General features: G+C 40.9%; 3 protein-coding genes across 6 annotated transcripts in view; 2 read left to right on the top strand and 1 right to left on the bottom strand.

Annotated features, from left to right (window-relative positions):
- The first annotated feature begins 169 nt into the window (after nt 1–169).
- Nucleotides 170–2192, top strand: bida (BH3 interacting domain death agonist). Its single transcript, XM_076885551.1, has 4 exons — nt 170–396; nt 641–914; nt 1366–1499; nt 1683–2192. The coding sequence occupies exons 2-4, from the start codon at nt 659–661 to the stop codon at nt 1875–1877; spliced, it is 585 nt and encodes a 194-aa protein (XP_076741666.1). The 5' UTR covers nt 170–396; nt 641–658; the 3' UTR covers nt 1878–2192.
- Nucleotides 2184–21917, bottom strand: bcl2l13 (BCL2 like 13). 4 transcript variants are annotated; one of them, XM_004568234.6, is made up of 7 exons: nt 21800–21917; nt 20396–20600; nt 18129–18218; nt 15160–15316; nt 11338–11410; nt 11040–11168; nt 2184–5013 (listed from the first exon to the last, which is right to left on the bottom strand). In XM_004568234.6, the coding sequence occupies exons 2-7, from the start codon at nt 20535–20537 to the stop codon at nt 3940–3942; spliced, it is 1665 nt and encodes a 554-aa protein (XP_004568291.1). In that variant the 5' UTR covers nt 20538–20600; nt 21800–21917; the 3' UTR covers nt 2184–3939. The 4 variants fall into 4 exon arrangements, with proteins under 4 accessions (XP_004568291.1, XP_004568290.1, XP_004568289.1 ...); XM_004568233.3 differs by having other exon boundaries at nt 21752–21888; XM_004568232.6 differs by lacking the exon at nt 21800–21917 and adding an exon at nt 21543–21703.
- The window catches only part of atp6v1e1a (ATPase H+ transporting V1 subunit E1a), a 5431-nt gene continuing 4282 nt past the window's right edge, over nt 21823–22971 (top strand). The window contains exons 1-3 of the mRNA XM_004568236.5: nt 21823–22142; nt 22583–22648; nt 22727–22836. Coding sequence (XP_004568293.1) covers nt 22110–22142; nt 22583–22648; nt 22727–22836 — 209 coding nt within the window. The 5' untranslated portion in view covers nt 21823–22109. The remainder of the gene's footprint in view (nt 22143–22582; nt 22649–22726; nt 22837–22971) is intronic.

Here is a 22971-nt window from a genome sequence, read left to right as displayed (position 1 = left end):
TGTCCAGAAGAAATATAGCTGTGGGACTATTTTAATGTAACATATTCAGTCAAAAATGACCATGATTAAACGTATATGCGTTTTTGACGCCTTCCGGGTAGTTTGGAGTCAACACCGTGTATGCCAGTCAAAAGATACATAAGCAGGCAAAATTCAGACGGTATTTAAAGGCGTCATGACGCAGTAGCGGAAACTGTTTTAAAGACTGAAGCTAGTTGGCAGTCTGCCGCATACATAAGTTTTCACTTCACGCAAATAAGTTAACGTAGGTGACGTAAAAGCGTGTAAGCGAAACGAATCGATATTTGATGTCATTTTGGTGTTAGGTATACTTTAGCTGCCTGTTATACTTTTAGTTTGTTCGACGTTAAACAACTTTGACGAGCCGAGCCCAAGGTAAGCTAACGTTAGCATTAGCTTAAACTATTTTTTTTCTTTATCCACTTGAAATCCAGTTATTAAAATACAAAATTCCTAAACTTCCTCTGTTTTGACTGACATCGCTTAAATATCGGTTGGGAACTGACTTTTTCCTCTCTCTCAGCGACTGTCAGAAACAAATTTCGATGTAATGTTAAAGTGTCCGGTTGTGGCATCTTCACTGCTATTATATTATTTAATATCGTTATTTTTATCTAAGGGCTCAGGCTGGTTGTAGATGGACCTCTCGACTACTCGGGTTACGGCGAGTGAGCTCATTTTCGCCTTCCTTCAAGAGGGCCATGAAAGCGCAAGCTACATGAAGGAGCTTCACTCGCTAGGCGAACAGTACAAGTTTTCTTGGGACATCAACAGCAACGGGCACGACGCACGTAACCTGGATAATGGAGAGCTTGAAACTGATGGTTATCATCCAAGCAACATCGGAGTCTCTATGCAGGATCTTCACCCCATAGTGGATCTACAGATCCGGGGTAAGTAAAGTAAAACGATGTAAACTGTACTGTCTACAGTCAAGTTTGGTGCCACAGTCATCAGCTGTTTATTTATTTATTTTTAATCAACAATGAGCTGTGTGTGGCAGTTTTTGAGACAGTGTAATAAAATAAATGTTTTATAAACATGTCGAGTTAAGAGACCTGATCAAATATATAGTTTGACCCAGATGTTTGCAAATAGTGCCATATTTTCTAAAAGTTATGCCACTAAATCACAATTGACTGAGTTGTTTCCAGTTAATAACAAAACAACTGAAAGTGAAACCAGGAAATGACCCTGACTCTGTTGTTTATGCTACAGAGCTGAAGTTAATTAGCAGTAGTCCAGAATGTTAAAATTGTCTTAATGGAAACTATAGAAACACGACTTCAGCCATAAATGTTAAACTTTACTCTGACTAATGCAATTGTATTTTTTTTGCTGCAGGAAATCATGAACAGGCTGCAGCTGTTCTTGAGGTTGCACGAGCATTGGGAGAAATCGCTGCTCAGTTTGAAGACAGAATTGTTACTGAAGCTACCAGGAACCTGAGCAACAACATATCAACCTCCCCTCTTCAAGTGAGTATGGGTTCAGCTAGAGGACTACTCAGTGCACAAACTAGGTGTAAACGAGAGCTAGTTTTAAATATGCCAGTGAAAAACTAATGTGGATATATTGAGATTACCCTAGTGATGCCACACCAGGTTGTTTTTATTTTGAGCCAAAGTGTATGGACTGATCTATTTGTTTCTGCTTTCCAGAAATGGAAGGATTACCTTGCCTTTGAGGTAGAGAGGGTGATGATGCGTTGGGTAGGTCCTGACCTACCCCGGGAGAGAGTCATCATAGCCCTTGCACTTACACTGGTGAAGAGGGTGTGTGTGCAGACCCCACAGAGGTTGAGAAACCTTTTCCACACCGCCCTGCAGTACATCAACACTGCATGGGCTCTGTGACCGAAGAAAAGCTGTCTCTAAGGAAATGACAGTTACATCTGAAACTGCAGTTTGCGTCTCATGATTAGCCAACTGTGAAAGGAGTTTGTTGATGTGCCAGTGCCGAACACTTCTGAAGATCAAAATGAAAGCGTTAAACATGACACTTGAATTTCATTATTCCTTTTGTTTACTATTGCTTAAGTGTTATTTGTCTTTATTACTTAAAATGTTTACTTTATGTTGCTTATAAGTAGCATGATTAAAGTTTTTTTCCTTCAGTTTAATTTCATTGTATATACACAAAAACAATAAATCACAGCTGAAGTAGTTTAATCTCTTTATTGTTTTTTGCTTCAAACAATGTTCTGTAGGAAACTCGAGGTACAAAATGCCATGTTGGGTATTGTTTTTGACATCCATCCTGCTCTGGACTTGTAAAGTTTCCCTTTGAAAGTAGATGTTACACTCATCAACTTAAACTACATTTGCAGTACTGAAGGTGACATGAACATTCATACAAATTCCTATAATATCTTTAAACTCAAATGATTTTGCGTGATAGCAGCAGTGAGGGTGTGTTAAGGACCAGGCTAACAGATTACATGAGTTCCTCATAAATTTCCCAGCTGTTTTCCCTCTGAGGGAATCAAAGGGAGATTCCACACTATTTGTTTCCACTTCCTGTTCAGTATATTATTTTGGTTTCTTGTGCTCTGCTGGTTTACTAGAATGTTCAGTGATTTCTTTAATGTAGTGTGAACGCAAAATCCAAAATTACAGCTACGTAAGAGGTTGAGTTTATTGTTTGTTCTGAAGACTTTCCTACAAATCATATTTGAAATGGTTCCAAGTGGTTTTGATTGTCTTTTGGCAACCTGATTTTGCTTTCAATAACTCTCAGCATGCTACTGCTTTTCTTTCTACTTGGGGAGGGAAGTATTATGTTGTCACTGGGGCAGACACTTACAAATGAACCTTTGTGGAACTAGTCTGGTATTATGAGCAGTGCCGCAATAAGGGAAAAGGGGACAAGGCAAAGTACAGAGGACCAAATAAAGATGCTGGGGCGCAAAAGCACGAAAGCAAAGTAACTGAAATGAGGGTGAGAGTAACTGGGATAGGTGGGAATAGAGATCCAGTCAAATTCAACCCTAAAAAAATGTCAAATAAATAAACTAGATTGATTCAATGTGCTGCATTCATGCCCTACTTTTCTGGAGTAATTATAGCTCACTTTTCACTGAAAGTAATCGGTGGTTCTTGTTTGGCTAATGCAACCAAATATAGTAGATTTAAAAAAAAAAAACCATCTGGTTTCTGAAACAATATGCATCAAGATTTTTTTAAATGTTTTAAAACCACACTATATTTAAATTTATGTACTGATATCACAAATTTATTGTGCAATATGGACACGTTAGATTCATTTTTGGTTTCAATCGAAAATATCAAAAATACCATTCACTTCTATAGAAGTCTGTTTATGAAAGTATCAGATTTACTCACAGGGAGAAAAATATAAATAACCCTTTGTTGCGTAGGAGGCGGAAGAGCAAGAAACCCATATGTCGCACAACATCACAACTTATACTTGAGGTTTATGTTTCCTGTGAGAGCACTGTCAATTTTCAATCCAGGGTCGCTGACTCCAATGAAAGAAACAATGCAAATAGCAAACCAAGAGACACGACAGAAGCTGAATCTAAGCGAAGAGGGATAAAAGTTCACACACGCTTTTGTACTCAGTAATAAGTACAAAAGATTGGAGGCAAAAAGAAATTGGAAACAAAATTGCAACTGACCCCCAAAAGAAAAACAGAGAAAATAAGAAGTAGAGTGGAGTGCACCGTTTTCACATTTCTGTGTTTGCACCTGGTTGAAAGAAGCAGCGAGGGACTCCCAGCACTAAGGTTGTGGATGACAAGACATTCTGGTTTTCTGGGGGACACTTTCACACATTTTATACCTGGAAGATTTTTAAAAACTACTTTTAAGGAGAGTCTCACCGTATGTATGCAAATACCTTTATTCTACCTTAGCATTCTACACTCCCCGCTGCTGAGGATAACACTTTTTTACGCTATTTCCTCTGAAAGCGTATGAGAACAAAGGCTATAACAGCTGCAAGGACTGCCAGAGCAGCCCCTCCATAAAGCAACACTGGGAGCTCTGATTCTGGCTCCGGCTGCACTGGGGCCTCCTCAGCTGGTGCTTTGACAGGGGCCTCCACAGCCTCTGGAACTGGAGGTGCAGCGACCGTATCGTCTAGCTCTGCCACAGTCTCTGGTTCTGGCTGCGATTCCTTTGGCTGGTGAAACACAGTGATGGACTCTGGGTTCAGCTCTGGTTCGGACGCTAGTTCTAATGTGTAATCAGGCTCTGCTGGTGTTGTCGGGATTTCCTTGGCTGGAGATGGGACTGCCATTTCAGCAGGCACTGGATCGGTCACTGGGGCAGTGACAGCAGCTGGTTCTGGCTCAGGCTCTGGTTCCACTGCAGGAACAGACAAAGGTACTGCAGGTTCAGCTTCAGTGGGAAGGGCTTCAGCAGGTTCAGAGGCAGAGGGAAGCAGCTCTGGTTCTGAGGAAATGAATGAAGGTTCTGCAGACAAGCTTGCAGGTGTTTCTATCACAACTGGCTCTTCTAATGAAATCAGGGAAGCTGGAGGTGTGGGGTCTGCCTCAGCTGTCACTGGTGCAGGTGCGGTCTGGACTCTTAATTCCTCCCTGAGCTCAGCTAGCTCACTGTCAGTGCCTAAAACACTCATCATGCTTTCTTCTATCACTCCGCCTTCACTGCCTTCCTCCAACAGCTCGGCTTCCTCGCGCTCCACATGGACGATGTCCGAGTTTGAGGAGTTGTTTTCACTACGCTCCTCGACCAGAGCAACACCCTCGTTGCTGTCCAGGCTCTTGATGTCTTCAGGGTCCATCGCACCAACCTGTGCCCACGACTCGTGGCCAGCCAGAGACACAGGTAAGCTTTCTGTCTGCCAGGAGCTCTGCTCGCTGCTGTTGTCTCCGGTGCACAGCAGTGACGAGGGAGGGCTGATCTGGTCGTGATCCTGGTCTCCTGAGAGGATGTAAATGTCGTTGCTGTCTTCGGCAATAGTCACACCTCGCTCTTCATCCAACACGAGGCTGAATACTTCACCCTGTGGCACACAGAAACAAACGTGACACTTACATTCAATTCATTAGTTGAATTTGTTACAATCTCTGTGTTTTGTTAAAGTTTAGTCTCTGGTTGCAACATCAGAGGCCACCTTCTCCCAAGAAAACCAGCTTAAGAAATATGAAATAAAAGAAATAAAACAACAATTTTAGCAACATGTAAAAGTTTCTCAGTAGTCATAAAATTATAACCAAGAATAAGTTATAAGGTTACATAATAGGAATTCAGAATAGGACTGCTATATGGGGGGGGGGGGCTTTCGCAGACTAAATCCACACTTGTTTTATCTTCTACGCCACCTAGTGGTAAACAACAGAGGAAGGAAGCATCTGTAAGCTGAGGTCTTGATATGTAACATGCAAATATAACCATGTGAGTGAGAATAACACAGGGCTGAGTTTGCTGGAAGAAAATCCATTTAAATAAGTTTCATAAATCAATATATCGAAGCTTAATATATTAAAGTAAGTTTTGTCATGCAAACATTTAGCAAAGAAAAAAAAATTTTTTTTTTAAAATATGAATGCACATCACTGCACTGACCATGCAGTGATGTGACGCTTAACTTACAATTTGTGGTTCAAAATAGGCAACTGACCAAGACAAGCAGTGAAATCAAACATCACAACAGTCCTGTAGCTCCAAGGCGTCAACTTTGGACTTTGCACATTAACATTTCTCTATCACAACAAAAATCACTCCCCATTGGATCTGTTGCAATAATATAAAACAGAACTTGCTACAGAAAATCGTGATTGCTACGGCTCCAACTCCAGTTTATGCAAGAGGAACATATATGCCAATACTATACTTTGTTAGTATTCATAAATGAAATCCAACCTCATGGCAACACAAGAGGGAAATCTAAGGAAATCACTAGAGTCAGTAGGACCGATCCTCTGGGAGTCATTTATTTCTAAAGCTTTTGGCAATCCAACCAACACAAGATGAAAAGATTTAGCTTAGAAAGTAATAGGCTGACTAACCAAAAGAGCAACATACAAACCACCTTGTTGCACAGCATGCCGAGCAGGTAGATCTTGCAAATGATGCGTGCAAAAAAAATAAATAAACACATAATGTGAAACGAAAAGTCTGGATGTTGGCTAAAACAATTAGAGATACTAAACTGTGCTTGACTGAGGAAGTTAAGCTTGTATCTGACATGGCCAGGCTTTTCTGCTGTGTTGCATGTCACATAGGTGTGACCTGAGCTAATGAGATTCAAACAGACAGTTCAGGCACGCAGTGTTAGTCAAACAGGGAGGGTGAGTGTTTGTGTGAGCATCAGATAGAGGGGTTCAGACAGCCGCCAGCAGCTTCATCTGAAATAAGCAGAATATGTCAGCATGTTCTTCATGGTGCCCCTGACCACACAGTTGGATCTGATCAACTCACACGTCAACGTCTGAACATGTATTTAAACATGTTTTGTTTTTTTAGAAAACCTACAAGCCGTGAAGGTCATTTTCCTTACAAAGAGACTCAGTGCTGTGCGCGGCAGCTGCATCCTGGGAAGCAGGACAGAGATTAAATCCAACAGCGTTTCATCGTTATCCAACATTTGCTTTCTGCATAAGCTGATTTGAATGTAGAAGAGCAGGAGTGTTTCACAAAATCCTCCCCTCTCAGGACACAGCCTGCACATCAGCTCGACACAGCAGGTTAATGTTGCCGTGTGGTAAAAAAATAAAAAATCCACAGCCAAAGAGACACTGGTATTCTTTAAAATTCTATTTAGTTTATGGTTTGTGTTTTCAGCAATAGCTATGACTGCACTGGAGACCACACCTATGAACTATAGTAATACAAAGACTATTACTGACCAACTATATGACCACATATTTTAAAGTTAGAGTACCAGTAATAAAGCTTGAATATAAAGCTTATAAAGTTTAGGATTAAACTAAGAAACAGGATGAAAAACTTACATACAAACATACCTGAGAAGACATGCAAACTAAACTTTCTTCAATGCTTCAGGTTGTCCCTCAGAAACGCAGAGAGTGGGAAAACTCTAGGCTTTGTTGCTCTGTTCTCAGGCTCAGTTCTCCACCCTTGCCCTAAGACAAACTATATAAAACCACTGCACATTCTTGTTGCAGAGCCAAAGGTGTACAGCCTACCTGTTACTACTCTGCTTTTTAACTGGCTCTCTGCAACCCAAGGTTAAATAACATTGTAATTAAACACTGAAGCAGAAAGCTATCACTGAGGGTAAGAGTAAGAGTAACATAGCCACTGCCCTGGTGACTCATTTCTGCTGATAAATCAACATTAGTTACACTGGCATGGCCGTCGCATACAGTCAAAATCCTACAAATGCTGCAAATCCAAACATCAGATCTGACAGAGTTGTCACAAAAAGCAAACGCTCCACATCAACAAGTGAATTACTAATATTCAGTTTGGGGATTAGTCAGTGTAACGGTCACTGGTTAGTATGCACCCTTGGCATTTATATGAGCATTATGTAATCACTGGTCCTGCAAGGGGTCACACAGCTGATCGAGCTGAATAAAACAAAGTGCTGAGAAAGACAAGAAAAACCAGGAGCCAGCTTTAAAAAGGAAAACCTAAAGTTGAAATGTGTGACAACATTTACCAACGTCAGGGGCCATCGTTCATCTGCTATGTAACACCAGTTCTTTGCTGGGGATAAGATTTTAACACAGCACGGTTATTTATTTATTGTTTTACATTAAAGACTTCTTTGTTTTCACAAATGGGAAATAATCAACAGCAACAAAATAAGCAAACAGACACAAATTTCACCACAGGTCCCCACATCCCTATTTTTAAACTAACTTATCCCTCAGAACTGCTGTGGAGGCTTCTTTCGCATCGTTTCAGGCGACGCTTCCCTTTTCACAGAAGGAATGTTCATCACCATGAACGCATCCTCGCTTTTGGCCAACAACACACTATTTATCAGCTTCTCTTCTGCAACATCTTTATTACTGACAGAAAAACAGACACATTGCTATTATTTTACATTGTGTAATCCAGTTTTAGCATTTCACATTACCCTGGCTTTCATTAGCACACTTCATCCCCACCCCATAAATAATCCCTACAGATGCAGCATTGTGAAACTGACCACCACATGCAGGGTGTGACATGCTTGACTGTCTGAGATTTGAAAGTGTTTATGGAATCGCACGTCTCCACACCACTTCTGGGGAAGCACCTTTTAAAAATAAAATAAAAATCTTATTGCAACAGAGTGTCTTGTTGTGTGCAGCTACACAATCTGCAATCAGTAAATATTGGGTTTTAGCCAAACATCGCTGACAGTGTTAGTGTTGTGGGTAGCTGGGGGAGCAGAAAAAAAATGAATGTCTGTCCTGCTTCATCACTGCCAATCAGCCAGTGTCCTGCTGCTTCAGCAGCTTTTTACAGCAAAGGACAAGCGGGTCAGTCAAGCACCTGGTGATGATGTTTTTAGGGGATTATTAGTTATTTTGGGGGCTTCCTCAGCCTGCGCAGACACTCTGTTGGTCCACATTCATGCTGATGCAGTGTCACAGTGATGCACATATTAAAGCCCAGAGCAGGCCAGAGGATGCTTACATAACACGGGAAGCACAGTTACACTGCACAGGGTGTAGCGTGATATGGCCTGACAGGACAAAGACTCGGGCCTTTAAAGCACCTCAGCCTTAAAATATCATCATTGTTTCTAAGCAGGGCAGCTTGTTCCAGTATACAAAACAGAGGACTATATATTTCTTTACTGCCTTTAAAGATATGGTGTTTTGAATATCAAATATGCAGCAATAAAGTAATGTATGTCTTTAATATCTTTTTCTCCGAGTGTAGAGGTGCAATTATCTGTTTGGCACCTTCAAGTTTTGGGCTTCATGTTCCATTATACTCTCAAGGACGGCAATATGAATACTGAACACTCAGTTCTTATGCAGCATTTTTACTTTCAGATGGACAGCAGGACACCAACATCATGCGAGCACAACGACGACAAGCTTCAACATCTCCTCAAGGTTTTTTTGTTTTTATCACCTCACCCATCGTCCCCCCGTGTGCTCCCCTGACTGTCTATTGTCTGACAGCTACTTTTGTCCTTGCCAAATGAAGTGTACGCCACATTAGGGCCATACAAATCCTTTGTGTATTCTGATGTAACTAACAAAGCCATTAATCGAGCAGCCCATACCTAACTTGCATTTCAGTGTCCTAAAGAGAACTCGGCAGACACAACAGAAACTTTTTCCAATATCCTGTAAAGTACAAAAACAACAAAGACCCTTTTTGTTGATTAATATACAACTTTGATAGATGCAATAAAAAAAACTTCATTTACTCTCCTCCTTGTTGTGGAAATTTACATCTCACGGCCTCATATGTCAAATGTTAACAACAGTAAGCAGAGTACTGGTAGGAAGTAAAGACCTTTTTAGCTTCTTAAAATCTGTCACTGCTGCACACAGCCACACATGCACGCATGCAGACAAGCACGCATCACAAGTAAACCATCTTACCTGAGCGTGAAAGTTGTGAAATGTAAGTGTGAACGCACAAAGCCCCAGAGAGTCAAAAAAGACGGTTTGAGATGGAGTGCAGGTAGAAAGCCAGCTGGAGCTGTGCATGCAGACAGCTGTCAAACTAATGGAGATTTCACTTTGCCCTGACTGCGCTCATCCCTCCCTCCTTCGTGCCCTCTCCTTTCCACAGCCTCTTCGTGCACTCCCTCTCTCTTTTCAGTTCATCACTCCATTGCCGATCGTGCCCGAGCCTATCATCCGTTCATCAACTATGACATAACACAGAGCAAGAATGTAGCTTTGTTTGAAGCCAGCGTACTGTGTTCACATAACGCTGTGTGAGACCAGCCAGAGCACGACAATGATGTAATGGCGACCAGAGCAGCAGTTAACATGTCAAGTCACGTGAACGTTCGTCAACGTGGCCTCGTTAATAGCAGAGCACCGCACAGACTCCCTAAGTACAACGGCGAAGGGCTGCATTCTGGCAAATACTATCTCTGCAAAAATGTAAACCTAGAAACAAAGTTGCACAAGTTGCTTATCTATGATAATAAGAAGCCATGGAGAGAGTGAGCCTGCAGCCAAGCATCGTGACTTAGATGTGGAAGGACAACTTGCACGGCTAAAGGAGTATTTGCTAGACTTTCATTCATCAACAGCGACAGTTTACATGAACAGGGTTTATATTTAATATGAAAACACTCCACAGAACAGAAGTACTGTCCTATTTTTGCCTGACAATTTTCAGAGTTTATGGTTATTGGCCCAAAGAAACGTAGCAGTAAATACACTGTATACATAACAGTGTGGTTATTTATATAGAAGCAGAGAATTTATAGCCATGGGTATTATGATGCTCATTTTAATCTAGCAAACCAATGCATTTCTTGTAGCTCACTGATGCCCTCATCTGGCTATCAAGAGGTGTGTACATCTTTCTAGGCTGGTGCAATAAAGTTTTCCACTACGCAGCATCTTTTCTTCCTGTTTTATGTACGCATGCTCTGCACAGTCCTAATAATATTTACTCCTTAATAAAACTTAAGTCTCAGTAGGCTCTGTCCTTGATTATTCTAAAATTAGTCACCACACCTGCAATCTAAGATAGTTTTTAAGTATTTCTAAACTGGGAATATAGTTTTCTTAGTTTTTACTGGGGTAGCTCAGGTGGCAGAGCAGGTCAGCCACTAACCAGAAGGTTGGTGGTTCGATCCCAAATATCTTTGGGCAAGATACTAACCCCATGTTTGCCTACTGGTGGTGGTCAGAGGGCCCGGTGGCGCCTGTGTCCGGCAGCTTCGCCTCTGTCAGTGCGCCCCAGGGCAGCCGTGGCTACAATGTAGCTGCCATCACCAGTGTGTGAATGACTGAATGTAGTGTAAAGCGCTTTGGGGTCCTATACAAATGCAGGCCATCTTAAAATTGTATTAGATTGTTAGATTGGACTTTCAGGTAATTAGACTTATTTATAATGTATTTTCCCCTTTATTTAAAAACTCACCCATCCCCCAAGCTGAGTGATGTAGTCTGCCTCGTTCTCCTCTAGGAAGTGAAGCCCCAGGTCCAACAGAGTCATCACAGACTGGCCTTCACTTTGTAGAGCCTGGAGCAGCACTAACGGAACAAGCACCTGGTGGCAGTGGTGACGAGAGACAGAAAGCAGTTCATTCACAAGGATAAGAGACATAAATCTGACACCTCTCTCTTGTTACTAGGAGAAAATCTAACTGGAAACATTGCACCTTTTGCAAATTATGTCTCACTTCTAATCAGTGAAGCAGAACTCACGGCTCACTCACCTTGCTCCAGCCTCCCGGTGTGTGTGTTGAGAGCTCCAGTGTTGTGCATCTGAATCTCTGATAGTCCAGAGGTCTGAAAACACAGACATTACCATTAGTATTAAACACGTGATCTTCATGTTGAGGAGGTTAAAGGTTTTGTACTTTACCTACCACATGTAACTGTTTACCAGGACTACTTTTACCTTAGGTAAATTGATTACAACAACTGAGGAAGTAGCAGCAACACCAGTTATCAACCTAGATCACATTTTAGCACCAAATAACTATTATTATCTTATAGATATTTAATCTTCTTTGCTACAGTTTCATGTCATTATCTTTACTTATAGCCAGCTCCTGTAAGAACAAGGTGCTAATGCCTCTGCTGTCTGCGTGGGGAGGGGCTACACTGATTCATCATTAAAATAGCAGAAGAGTTTTTATTTCCATTTTCTACTACAGGCAACCTCACAGGGGGAACAACAAGACAAACTATGGCGAAGACCACACAAACCTAACACGATAGAGTTTAAGCTGTTATTTAAAACATGAAGCATTATCATCTCAGATTAAAAACTAAATTACAACACTGCACAAAACTAAACTAGCTCTACCCTGGGGCAAGAGTAGAATAATGAGCTAATGTTAGGTCAAAAGTATGTTGGTTGTTTTACTTATGATGGCAGTTTAATGAATGTGCACTTGGATCAGCAGTCTTTATCAGTCAGCCACTGAACTCTACGACCTGAGCAGCTCGTAATTTTTTTATTTTCCTCGATAAAAGTTCTCTCATGAATCATTTCAGTAGGATTCATGAGATGTGCAGTGTTTTGGTTTCACTTTTATCATCAGTATACAGGCTAACCCTGGGAACATAAAAGCTCGTAGACATTTCCAGCATATCTGAGTTGATACTGAACGCTGTATGTGCTCCAGTGGCTTCAGGATTTTATGGTTTACTAGTTTAGGAAAGTACAGAAGTAACAATGTAATGCAAGTCAAAACCAAAAGATCTAAAAGAAAACTGTGTCTGTATGACACTGTTTTGTGTCCACTTAGTTCACACTACCTTTACTCTAAAAAAACCCCAAACATTCAGAATTAAAAGGACTGTCAATAAATGTTAAAGTTCAAAAGTGCATTACCTTGATAGCGAGCAAATACCTGCAGTGTATCAACAGTGACTGTGTCAGTCCTTCGAGATAATAACACTTTTCTCACACAGTAACAACTGCAGTAGAAACATGGCTGCTGTACTTAATGTAGATTACCGTACCTATACATCCATAATGGCAAAACGAATGGAAAAAATACTCCCTAACCTCAAACCCAGGATAACACAAGACGCACTTTACACATAATGAACTATATACAACATACAGAGCAGGCTGTGATCCTCAGTCTTGAAGCTGAAAAGGCATTTGACTCTGTTTGTTGGCCTATGTATGTATACCTATATAGAGTCTTGCATAAATTTGGTTTTAATGAGCCGGTAACAAATAATGTAAAGGCATTATATGATAACCCGACTGCAAGGCTTAGGATTAATGGTCACCTAAGTCAACCTCTAACATTGGAGAGGGGAGTGAGACAAGGCTGTGCCTGCTCTCCTCTTGTCTTTGCCATATTTCTGGAGCCACTAGCCCAACATATAAGGCAAAACAGAAAAGTCGCAGGTGTTACACTAAATGATGTGGAACATAAAATAGCATGCTACGCCGATGATGTACTCTTATTCCCAAAAACACCCGAGGAGTCTCTGCCAGAGGTAATGAACTGTCTTAAAAACATTGGCTCAATAACAGGATATAAACTGAATTTAAATAAAACTGAAGCCCTTCCCTACAATTATAGTCCTTCTGAAAAGCTCAGACAAGCACATCCACTGAAATGGAACACAGGCTCAATTAAATACCTGGGTGTAAGACAGAAATTACAACCATTTATATCAAAGAGTCAAAGAGGACCTTACAAATTGGAATCATATCCCATGTCTGAGCATAAGCTCTAGAATAGAAACCATCAAAATTAATGTTTTACCGAGATTTTTATATTTGTTTCTGACCCTCCCACTCCAGATTAATCAAATGGATTTTACTGAATGAGTCAAAACGATCTCTAGATTCATATGGCAAGGCAGACGACCCAGAATACGATACAAAACATCACAACTGCCCAAAGAGAACGGCGGCTGGGGACTACCATGTTTAAAAAAAAAAACACTATACTTCAGCAATGATCAGGGCAGTGTTGCACTGGTGTGATCCCTCATATGTAGCAGCATGGAAAGAAATGGAATGCAAAACAATAACCATATGCATATACAGGCAGTTCTAGCAGATAAAAATCTACAGGACTACATTTCCAAATTAAGAAATCCTTGGGTAAAGGCCACAGTAGGGGTTTGGAAAGTGGTGGTAAAAGAAAAAAAAGCTGGAGAAGGATATAAAAATATTAAAATGGTGTGCATATGAGTCGGATATGAGCATATGAGCAAATCAAATAGACCCTAGTTTTAAAAACTGGAGAGATAAAGGAATCACGTCGATATGCGGTATTGTAAAGGAAGATGAAATTATGAGTTTCCAAACTTTAAAGCAAATGTTTCATTTAGAAAACCAAGACCACGATAGATACGTACAGTTAAGAAACGTTTATACTCGAAACATTAAAAACCAAATACCCACTACAGCGAGGCCATTTACCCAACTCTTTGTAAATGCTTATAAGTCAGAAATGAAGAAAGGTGTAATCTCACAAATATACAAAAGTCTTCATGATCTCAACAATTATTCAACAAAGTATATAAAAGAAAGATGGGAGAAAGAGGGAGGTCAGACAATCACAGAAGAGGAATGGCGATACATTTGTTCTTTTCATTGGAAAAGTAGAACATCACATATATGGAAGGAGTTCTGCTGGAAAAGCTTTTTCGTTTTTTCATTACCCCAGCTTTAAAGGCGCATTATGATGATGGAAGTTGTGAATGTTGGAGGAAATGAAACAGCACACCACTACCATATGTTTTGTGATTGTAAGAATATTAAGAACTACTGGAGAGAAGTCCATAAAGTGATGCACAACATATTTAGTACATATTTACCCTTTGATTTCAAATCCAGATTTTTAGGATACAAACCCTCAGACATAAGAGAGAAATACTTACTTGGTGTGCTGCTAGCTGCAACTGACCAAAAGGTGTCTGACACAGGATCCACCAACATTAAACAGCTGGACTGATGTAACTTTTGAGATTTATAAGATTAGTGAATTTTGAGTATGAGAAATTTGTAAAACACTGGGGAAAATGGCTCCGCTATGCGAGTTCTACAAGGCCAGATATCGCTGATATTCATCACTGAAGGAATGGTTGTTTACATTTTTGTCTGTTTTTTATAATAACATGTACTAATGCTATGTCACCATCTGCTACTGAGTGTGTTGGCTTTTCAATTGCCCTCTCTGGATGTATATAGTTACAAACGGTGTCTGTCTGTACATGTTTCTTTGTTTTGGTTTTTTCCCTTTTCTTTCTCTTTTTTCATACCTGCGTGAAGGAAAAGTATTTGAAGTGATGGCGGTCATCCAGACTACTGTACATATATGAGAACAAAGGAAGCCATCAAATACTGTACATTTTATTTTATGCATAACTTCAATAAACATAGCTGTCGGAGTTGTATGCAGTCCAGAGAAGCACCAATAAACTTAAAGCAAAAAAAAAAAGCTGCTGATTTAGCTTCACTTTTGTCAAAAGGGTCTCCGTTACTTATTGACGCCAGTGTTACTATCGTGCAGGCTGCTTTTTGCAAACACACAGCCACAACTCTACAAACTCACCCTGTGAGGAGTGTGTGTACGGCTGCTGACAGGTGTGTGTCGAGCTCTTGGGCCAGCCTGTCTCCCACTGCAGCCAGGCAGTCCTCAATGGAGTTCTCCGGGTTGGCTGGAGCGAACACCAGTGAATTGTGTCGGTCGAATCCCGTCCTGGAAAAGGCTGCAAGCAACACAGGTCACAGGACAGAGTGATATCGCTGACAGAAGTGCAGCTCGTTTAAAGGAGGTAGTCAAAGAAAGGGAAGAACACGAAACATAAAGAGTGTTTGTTTTAATTAGTGCGGCACTTCTGACTAACTTTTCTTTTTATTAAACCTCTAATAATAAGCAGTCCTACATATCATTAAACAAATATGTAGGACTGCTTTCTTCCATTTGTGCAACATCTCTAAAGTTAGAAATATCCTGTCTCAGAGTGACGCTGAAAAACTAGTTCATGCATTTATTACTTCCAGGCTGGACGACTGTAATTCATTATTATCAGGAAGTCCTAAAAACTCCCTGAAAAGCCTTCAGCTGATCCAAAATGCTGCAGCAAGAGTCCTGACAGGGACTAGAAAGAGAGAGCAGATTTCTCCTGTATTGGCTTCTCTTCATTGGCTTCCTGTTGAATCCAGAATTCAAAATCCTGCTCCTCACATACAAGGTCTTAAATAATCAGGCCCCATCTTATCTTAATGACCTTGTAGTACCATATCACCCTATTAGAGCACTTCGCTCTCGCTCTGCAGGCCTACTTGTTGTTCCTAGAGTATTTAAAAGTAGAATGGGAGGCAGAGCCTTCAGTTTTCAGGCCCCTCTTCTGTGGAACCAGCTTCCAGTTTGGATTCAGGAGACAGACACTATCTCTACTTTCAAGATTAGGCTTCAAACTTTCCTTTTTGCTAAAGCATATAGTTAGGGCTGGACCAGGTGACCCTGAATCCTCCCTTAGTTATGCTGCAATAGGCAGCTGGGGATTCCCATGATGCACTGGGTGTTTCTCCTTCACTCACTATGTGTTAACAGACCTCTCTGCACTGAATCATACTTGTTATTAATCTCCGTCTCTCTTCCACAGCATGTCTTTATCCTGTCTTCCTTCTCTCACCCCAACAGCAGCAGATGGCCCCGCCCCTCCCTGAGCCTGGTTCTGTCGGAGGTTTCTTCCTGTTAAAAGGAAGTTTTTCCTTCCCACTGTCGCCAAAGTGCTGCTCATAGGGGGTCATATGATTGCTGATGACTGTATGTATGACTCCGTATATGGTCTGTATGTATTATTGTAACTGAACTAATGTCTGAGATCCTGTTAATGAGACTCATAAATCATATTTACTTAAGAATAACATTAAAGCATCTTAGACTAGTGAAACACGATGAAGCAACCACCCACGTGTGTGAGCTGTGAAAGAAAGACAAAAATCCTCATTTTTAAACCAGAGTGAGACAAAACAATCATTCACTTAAAATCAAAATCAGCTTTTCTGTGACCAACCACAGCGATCTGCAGCAATATTCATGCTTTTTGGAAAGAAACCAAAGAGCTTTAACTGTACATGTGTCATACTTGCACACTGAACTTAATTTTGATCAACTTCAGTTTAAAAACTTAAGACCAGACTAGTGATGGTGTTCAGTGCTTTTGAAGGCTAATCTCTGGAACTACAGTTAGGTCCATAAATATTTGGACAGAGACAACGTTTTTTAATTTTGGTTTTTACCACAATGAATTTTAAATTAAACAACTCAGATGTAGTTAAAGTGCAGACTTTTAGCTTTAATTAAGTGGTCTGAACAAAAGGATTGCATGAGAATGTCTAAAACTAAAGCATTTTTAACTCAATCCCTTCATTTCAGGGGCTCAAAAGTAAATGGGAAAATTAAATAACTGAAAATAAAATTGTCAATTCCTAATACTTTGTTGAAAACCCTTTGCTGGCAATGACAGCCTGAAGTCTTGAATTCATGAGCATCACCAGATGCTGGGTTTCCTCCTTTTTAATCCTCTGCCAGACCTTTACTGCAGCAGCTTTCAGTCGCTGTTTGTTTTTGGGCTTTTCTGTCCAAAGTTTAGTTTCCATCAAGTGAAATGCTCAACTGGGTTAAGATCGGGTGTCCGACTTGGCCATTCATGAATATTCCCCTTCTTTGCTTTAATAAACTCCTAGGTTGCTTTGGCTGTACGTTTTGGGTCATTGTCCGTTTGTATTATCAAACGCCGCCCAGTCAGTTTGACTGCATTTAGCTGGATGTGAGCAGACAGTCTGTCTCTGAACACCTCAGAGGTCATTCAGCTCCTTCTGTCCTGTATATCACATCATCAATAAACACCAGCGTCCCAGAGCCACTGGCAGCCGTACACACCCAAGCCATCACACTCTCTCCACTATGTTTTACAGACGATGTGGATGCTTTCGATCGTGACCTGTTTCACGCCATCGCCACACTTTTTTTCTTGCCCTCATTCTGATAGAGGTTGATCTTGGTCTTTTTGTATTTCTGAGTTCACCGGTGCTTTCTTTCTTTCTCAGGATGTACCAAACTGTACATTTTGCCACTCTTAATATTGTAACAGTTTCTCAGATGTGTTTATTTTCTGTTTTCGCAGCTTAAGGATGGCTCGTTTCACCTTCCTGGAGAGCTCCTTTGACCGCATGTTGTCTGTTCACAGCAAAATCTTCCAAATACAAGCACCACACCTCAAAACAAATCCAGGCATTTTATCTGCTTTTTTGAAAACAACATAATGAAGGAATTGCCCACACCTGCCAATGAAATAGCCTTCAAGTCAATTGTCCAATTACTTTTTGTCCCTTTAAAAAGAGGCTGGCAAATGTTGAGGAGCTGAAACTCCTAAACCCTTCATCCAATTTGAGTGTAGATGCCCTCAAATGAAAGATGAAATTCTACACATTATCTCCATTATGTAACTAGTTTCAGTAAACAAATATATATGGACCTAACTGTAGCTGTGTATGTTTGTGATCACTTACAGGCGGCAATTTCGCCATCCAGTTCTCTCAGCCCTTCCTCTATTTGCTCCTTTATCACTCTGGATCTTGTTTTCTCAGCCTCTGCATCTCCTGAAAGAGATAAACAAACATGAAATATGAACCACTGTCGCTCCATCCTTCATTCTTTCTGACTCTCTCCCATACAGTCGCCCTAGTTTTCATGCAAAACTTCCCCAAATGTCTTAAAACACGACTAAAGAAAAGCTGTTCTGGAAATTCTGAATTGCTTTGACTGCATTTTAACAGGATATTGTGGTTGGACGGTCATTTCAGTGTGTGCCAGCTGTTTTTGTTGCATTTGCATGGTCGCTTTTTAAAGCAGTCCTTCTTTCAGCGCCTCAATAATCATTTTAGGAACCATGAACATATTTCAGAAAAGGTCATTTACACTGATGTCAACAGCTATTTTGTTATTGTTTTATGCATGTGTTTAGTTTTCTTTATGTAACTATTCTAACAACTTATAATAAAGTTGGTCATGTGGCTTTTTCGAAAAGGTTCATTGTCTTTTTTTGATTCATAAGAGTTATGCACTCACTAGTTTGTGATATAATCTGATAAATTAATTAGAGGATCTGACAAAGAATGGGTTAAGTTGCTAACACAACAAATATGGGATCTGACCTTTTATTAAATCATGAAATATTTAACAGGCTAGGATCAACATCAAAGTGGAAATTGGGCCAGATCTTGACTCCACTATAAGGATGAGCGGTTGATGCCGCGCACACCAACTTTCCTGGAGGAGAGAACCACCTTTGCAGGCAGCCGCTCCTCCTCAGCCTGACGAGCTTGAATTCAAAGCAAAAAACTGTTAATGGTTCTCAGTCATCGTGTGCACGAAGGCTATCAAGGCAGAGGTCAATTATTTACAGCACCGAGTCTACACTGCTCAGGGTGTAATGAACCACGCAACACAAAGGCGCCAAGTGGGGCTGCACTGAATTTACACAAAAATACAATAAACCCTCAAAAAAATCAACTTTTACATTTGACCTCTCACCCCGGAGAGATGCAGGGATCATTTTATAATGTTCATACATGCAACCCAGAGGCACTGGTTATTTCCAGTGTGACTGGACTCCATTGGTTCAGTTTTAGTAGCTGACTTTTCTCAGTTTATGAAATCAAATACTGACATTTTTTAACAAAAAGCAAGAAGACACTCTGACAACTGGGATCTTGTTCTCTCAGGTCCCTGCATGGGTGCCATGAGGACCAGTGTTGGCTTTTCCTGGCCTTGGTGCTGTGTCAGCATTTAGACAGACAGCTAGCCAGACAACTATTTTGCTTTGGTCCACTGGTGTGTGAGTAATGCTACAGTGATTGCACATGACAGGCTGTCAGAAATTGGACCGGGTCAAGCGGAAAGCAGGGATCAGCCACTCATCTGCCATCTCCGCCCATTCCAAGCATGCACACAACAATAAAATGGACAGGAAATAAAAAGAACTCCCCCCCCTCTCTCTCGTCTTCTTTTCCTTGCTCCAAATACATTTTTCAGATACCTCTGCTCCTTTACTTCCATGCATCATCCAAAGAGGCTCTCCAGCAGTCTTGTGCTCTCTTTAATCACTAAGATTTATTTCAGGATTAACGCTGTGAGGTCATAACTTGGTTTCACAAACTAAAAGAAACGAACAGCTGCTGGCATTTACCTTCACACATCCTTTCTCTAGTCTCACATAGCAGACACAGAAAATCATTACTATACTGTACATTTGTTCCACAACACCTCTTTTGGTATGCCGGGCATAAAAGGGAACAGGAAGAAAAATGTGAGCCAGCATGCCTGAAGCCATGTAACAGGGTTGTTGCAAAGACCTCTGTGAAGACACGACAGCTTTATGCACTCTGGTCACCATATTGGGTTATTGAAAGGATTCTAGCTGGGCTTTAGATGAGAATCCACTAAATCTATTGGTTTACAGACACTGGCTTCAGCTATCACGTTAAAGTGTCCATACAGGTCTTCTGAATGTGTTCTCCTGCTAAAGTCAGATTCCAGTCAGAGCCAAATTAAGCTGGCAAAACAGGTGGCTACGTGCCTACACACCCCAGATATTTTATGTTACAACCATGTGTGCATGTGAACGCCACTATTTGTGTGCTCTCTGAATGAAAGTGTGTGAGGGTTGTGTACGTGCACAGTGTGCAAAATGGGAAGAAAAAAAAACAACTGTTGCTCGTCTCATCAGCAATTTTTAATAAGAGGTTTGCCACAAATGCAAAGCATTTCCTCTCACCTTGAGCTGCAGCTGGTTGGTCTGATCTACCTGCAGGCACCATTCCTAGGTAGTTAAGCAAAATATATTTGGTTTCAAAATGGAAACCCTCAGGCACAGTGGCTGGGATTGAGGCAGAGGCGGTGGAGCCTGAGGTAGCCATCGAACAGATGTGTATCAGACTCTCAGGCACATTAATTCATACAGTCAAAGCTGGACGTCTCACCTAGGGAAAATAACAACCAGAGGAAGAATAATATCTCGTTAGAGGCACAATCGTTACAGCCTGAAGGATGGGCTGGCTGAGGCTGAGGCAGCCATTAATAAAAGCTAAGAAAATCTATATCTAAACTCTGGCATTGTATCATACAATATGTTATTTAATCTTAAAGAAAAAAGAAAAAGCTGTTATATGAATGACATAAACAGATGCCGCCCTCAGGTTTACAGTGTCCTGCCCCCACTGCGTGCACTAAGGGGACAAATTGAGTGATTTTAGACTTATGTGACTGCATGGATCCCAACTGAGGACAGAAGAATGGGACAGGACATATTTGGGTACTTTTTTTGTGTCTAGATCATGATTTACACAACACATGTGGCAAACAGATGGTCGTTTTAAAAATCCCCCCAAAAACCCCAAAAACAATTTTCAAATAAAATGATCACTGCACAAATATGAAACACGACTTTAACCCCCTGTAACTTCTAAGTTAATCGCCCCACATGGTCCTCCAGAGACGAGGTGACACCAAGCGGACCAAAAATTCCATTCATGTCAAGTCTGCCAAATTAAACAAAATACTTCCGGGTTTAACTATCAAAATAAAATAATGTGTATAACCGAGTAATTAAAAAGTTCAATCATCAAATAACAAAGCGGCTACGATAATTACAGTAAATTAAATAAACACAACTATCCTCAAAAGATTTCAGTATGTCTGCAAAAAATAATCTACCAAATAACATAACCATTCGCTTTACTAACCAGACATGTAGCTTTGCTAATTAATTACCTGACTAATTACATAAGAGTCCGCTGCACCCCTCGCTGGAACACCCAAACTCACATGCAAGCTACTGTTAGCTAGCTTGACGTTACACGTTTTACGTGCTGGAGACTCAAAACTTCATTTTAACTTAAGCTCAGCGGGTGTCCGTTTCTTACCGTCCTTGTCCAAAGGCAACCAGATGTGGACAGACGACAAGCTGAACAGAATTATGAACACACACACACACACACACACACTACTGTAGCAGAAGCCGGAGAGGGTAGCCCACCAATGGCAGGTAGCCGTTAGTACTCAGGGTGCTCTGGATGTTAGCGTACAAAACCGGCACCAGTCTTCCTGTCAGAGCCTTCATAATAATACTCACCTCCGCTACCGGACACCGTTCAACCTGTGGTCACAAGAGGAAACTTACGGAATTTACAAACACGTCGTGTCTGTTATTGGTGGAGATAATCCTTGATTTTCTGTAGCTATAAGAATTTCGAGGGGAGAGCATCCAACCTTAGCACCCCGCCCTCGTTACAAATATTTAACTGGAACGCGAAATGTTATTTTGAAAGTGCAGACCGGAAGTTCTATTTTACCTCCAGTGGTCAGCTCGACCACGAAAGCCAAACCGTGTGTTCACCCCAAACTGTTTGTGCTTCAGTGGACGGTAAAAGTGACGGAGACAGTTAGTTTGACAGACTCCAAAGAGACAATAAACATAACTGAGAAAAGCCATGGCGCTCACCGACGCTGACGTACAGAAACAGGTAAACTTTATGGACAAGTTAAAGCACGTCAATCCCACTGACGTTACGGTAAACATACATAATCTCAGTTAACGGGCCGATACGTGGACTGCAGCACTGTCCCGCTGTTAATCATTATTTCGCACTATGTTTAACATTTAAGGCAACGCCGCAATTCATTTAGTTCTGGTTGTCGGTGGCAGTTTACATTATGACGGGTGCAAAGTTAAAGTTAATGCCTAAATGCTAACATTGCCATTAATGCAAGTCAAGTTGGTCTCATTGCAGTAAATAATGAAATTTGGTCACTTTCTAATGCTAAACTATCAGTTTTAGTAAAACTGTAAAAGTGTGTGCGCATGTTTTTGTATCATTCAGAAAAAAACAGACAGACACATAAAGGACGCACATTGTCAGAGATCTAAACTTGAACCAGCTGCTTTTTGTGTTTCTTATGGCAGATTAAGCACATGATGGCCTTCATTGAGCAAGAGGCCAATGAGAAAGTTGAGGAAATTGATGCAAAGGTAACGGAAGCTCTTCTGCCTGTCAGTCTTGTGTTTTGTCATAGTGACCACTGATTTAATGAATCTTCTCTTACACAGGCGGAGGAAGAGTTCAACATTGAGAAAGGTCGTCTGGTGCAGACTCAGCGGCTGAAAATCATGGAGTACTATGAGAAGAAGGAAAAGCAAATTGAGCAGCATAAGAAGATGTGAGAAAGAGTAGTCACTCAAACTGCACAAATAGGAATGCATTCATCAAAAGAAAATTTAGTTAGCCTTTGGAAATGGTACACCACAGCACGCCTTACGTTCTTGTTTTTAGCTCCGCTGTCCCATCGGTTTGA

The sequence above is a fragment of the Maylandia zebra genome, linkage group LG7 (assembly GCF_041146795.1).
Source record: "Maylandia zebra isolate NMK-2024a linkage group LG7, Mzebra_GT3a, whole genome shotgun sequence".
NCBI classification, from domain to species: Eukaryota; Metazoa; Chordata; class Actinopteri; order Cichliformes; family Cichlidae; genus Maylandia; species Maylandia zebra.
This window is presented reverse-complemented; position numbering and strand designations above follow the sequence as displayed.

What these genes read in the sequence shown, in the direction of transcription:
- bcl2l13 (XM_004568234.6), bottom strand. Translation starts at nt 20,537, where the DNA reads ATGGCTACCTCAGGCTCCACCGCCTCTGCCTCAATCCCAGCCACTGTG. An exon ending in CCAACCAGCTGCAGCTCAAG is followed by an intron (nt 18,219 to 20,395) that starts GTGAGAGGAAAT and finishes TATCTCTTTCAG; the next exon opens with GAGATGCAGAGGCTGAGAAA. An exon ending in GGATGGCGAAATTGCCGCCT is followed by an intron (nt 15,317 to 18,128) that starts GTAAGTGATCAC and finishes TGTTGCTTGCAG; the next exon opens with CCTTTTCCAGGACGGGATTC.
- bida (XM_076885551.1), top strand. Translation starts at nt 659, where the DNA reads ATGGACCTCTCGACTACTCGGGTTACGGCGAGTGAGCTCATTTTCGCC. An exon ending in AGTGGATCTACAGATCCGGG is followed by an intron (nt 915 to 1,365) that starts GTAAGTAAAGTA and finishes TTTTTGCTGCAG; the next exon opens with GAAATCATGAACAGGCTGCA. An exon ending in TATCAACCTCCCCTCTTCAA is followed by an intron (nt 1,500 to 1,682) that starts GTGAGTATGGGT and finishes TCTGCTTTCCAG; the next exon opens with AAATGGAAGGATTACCTTGC.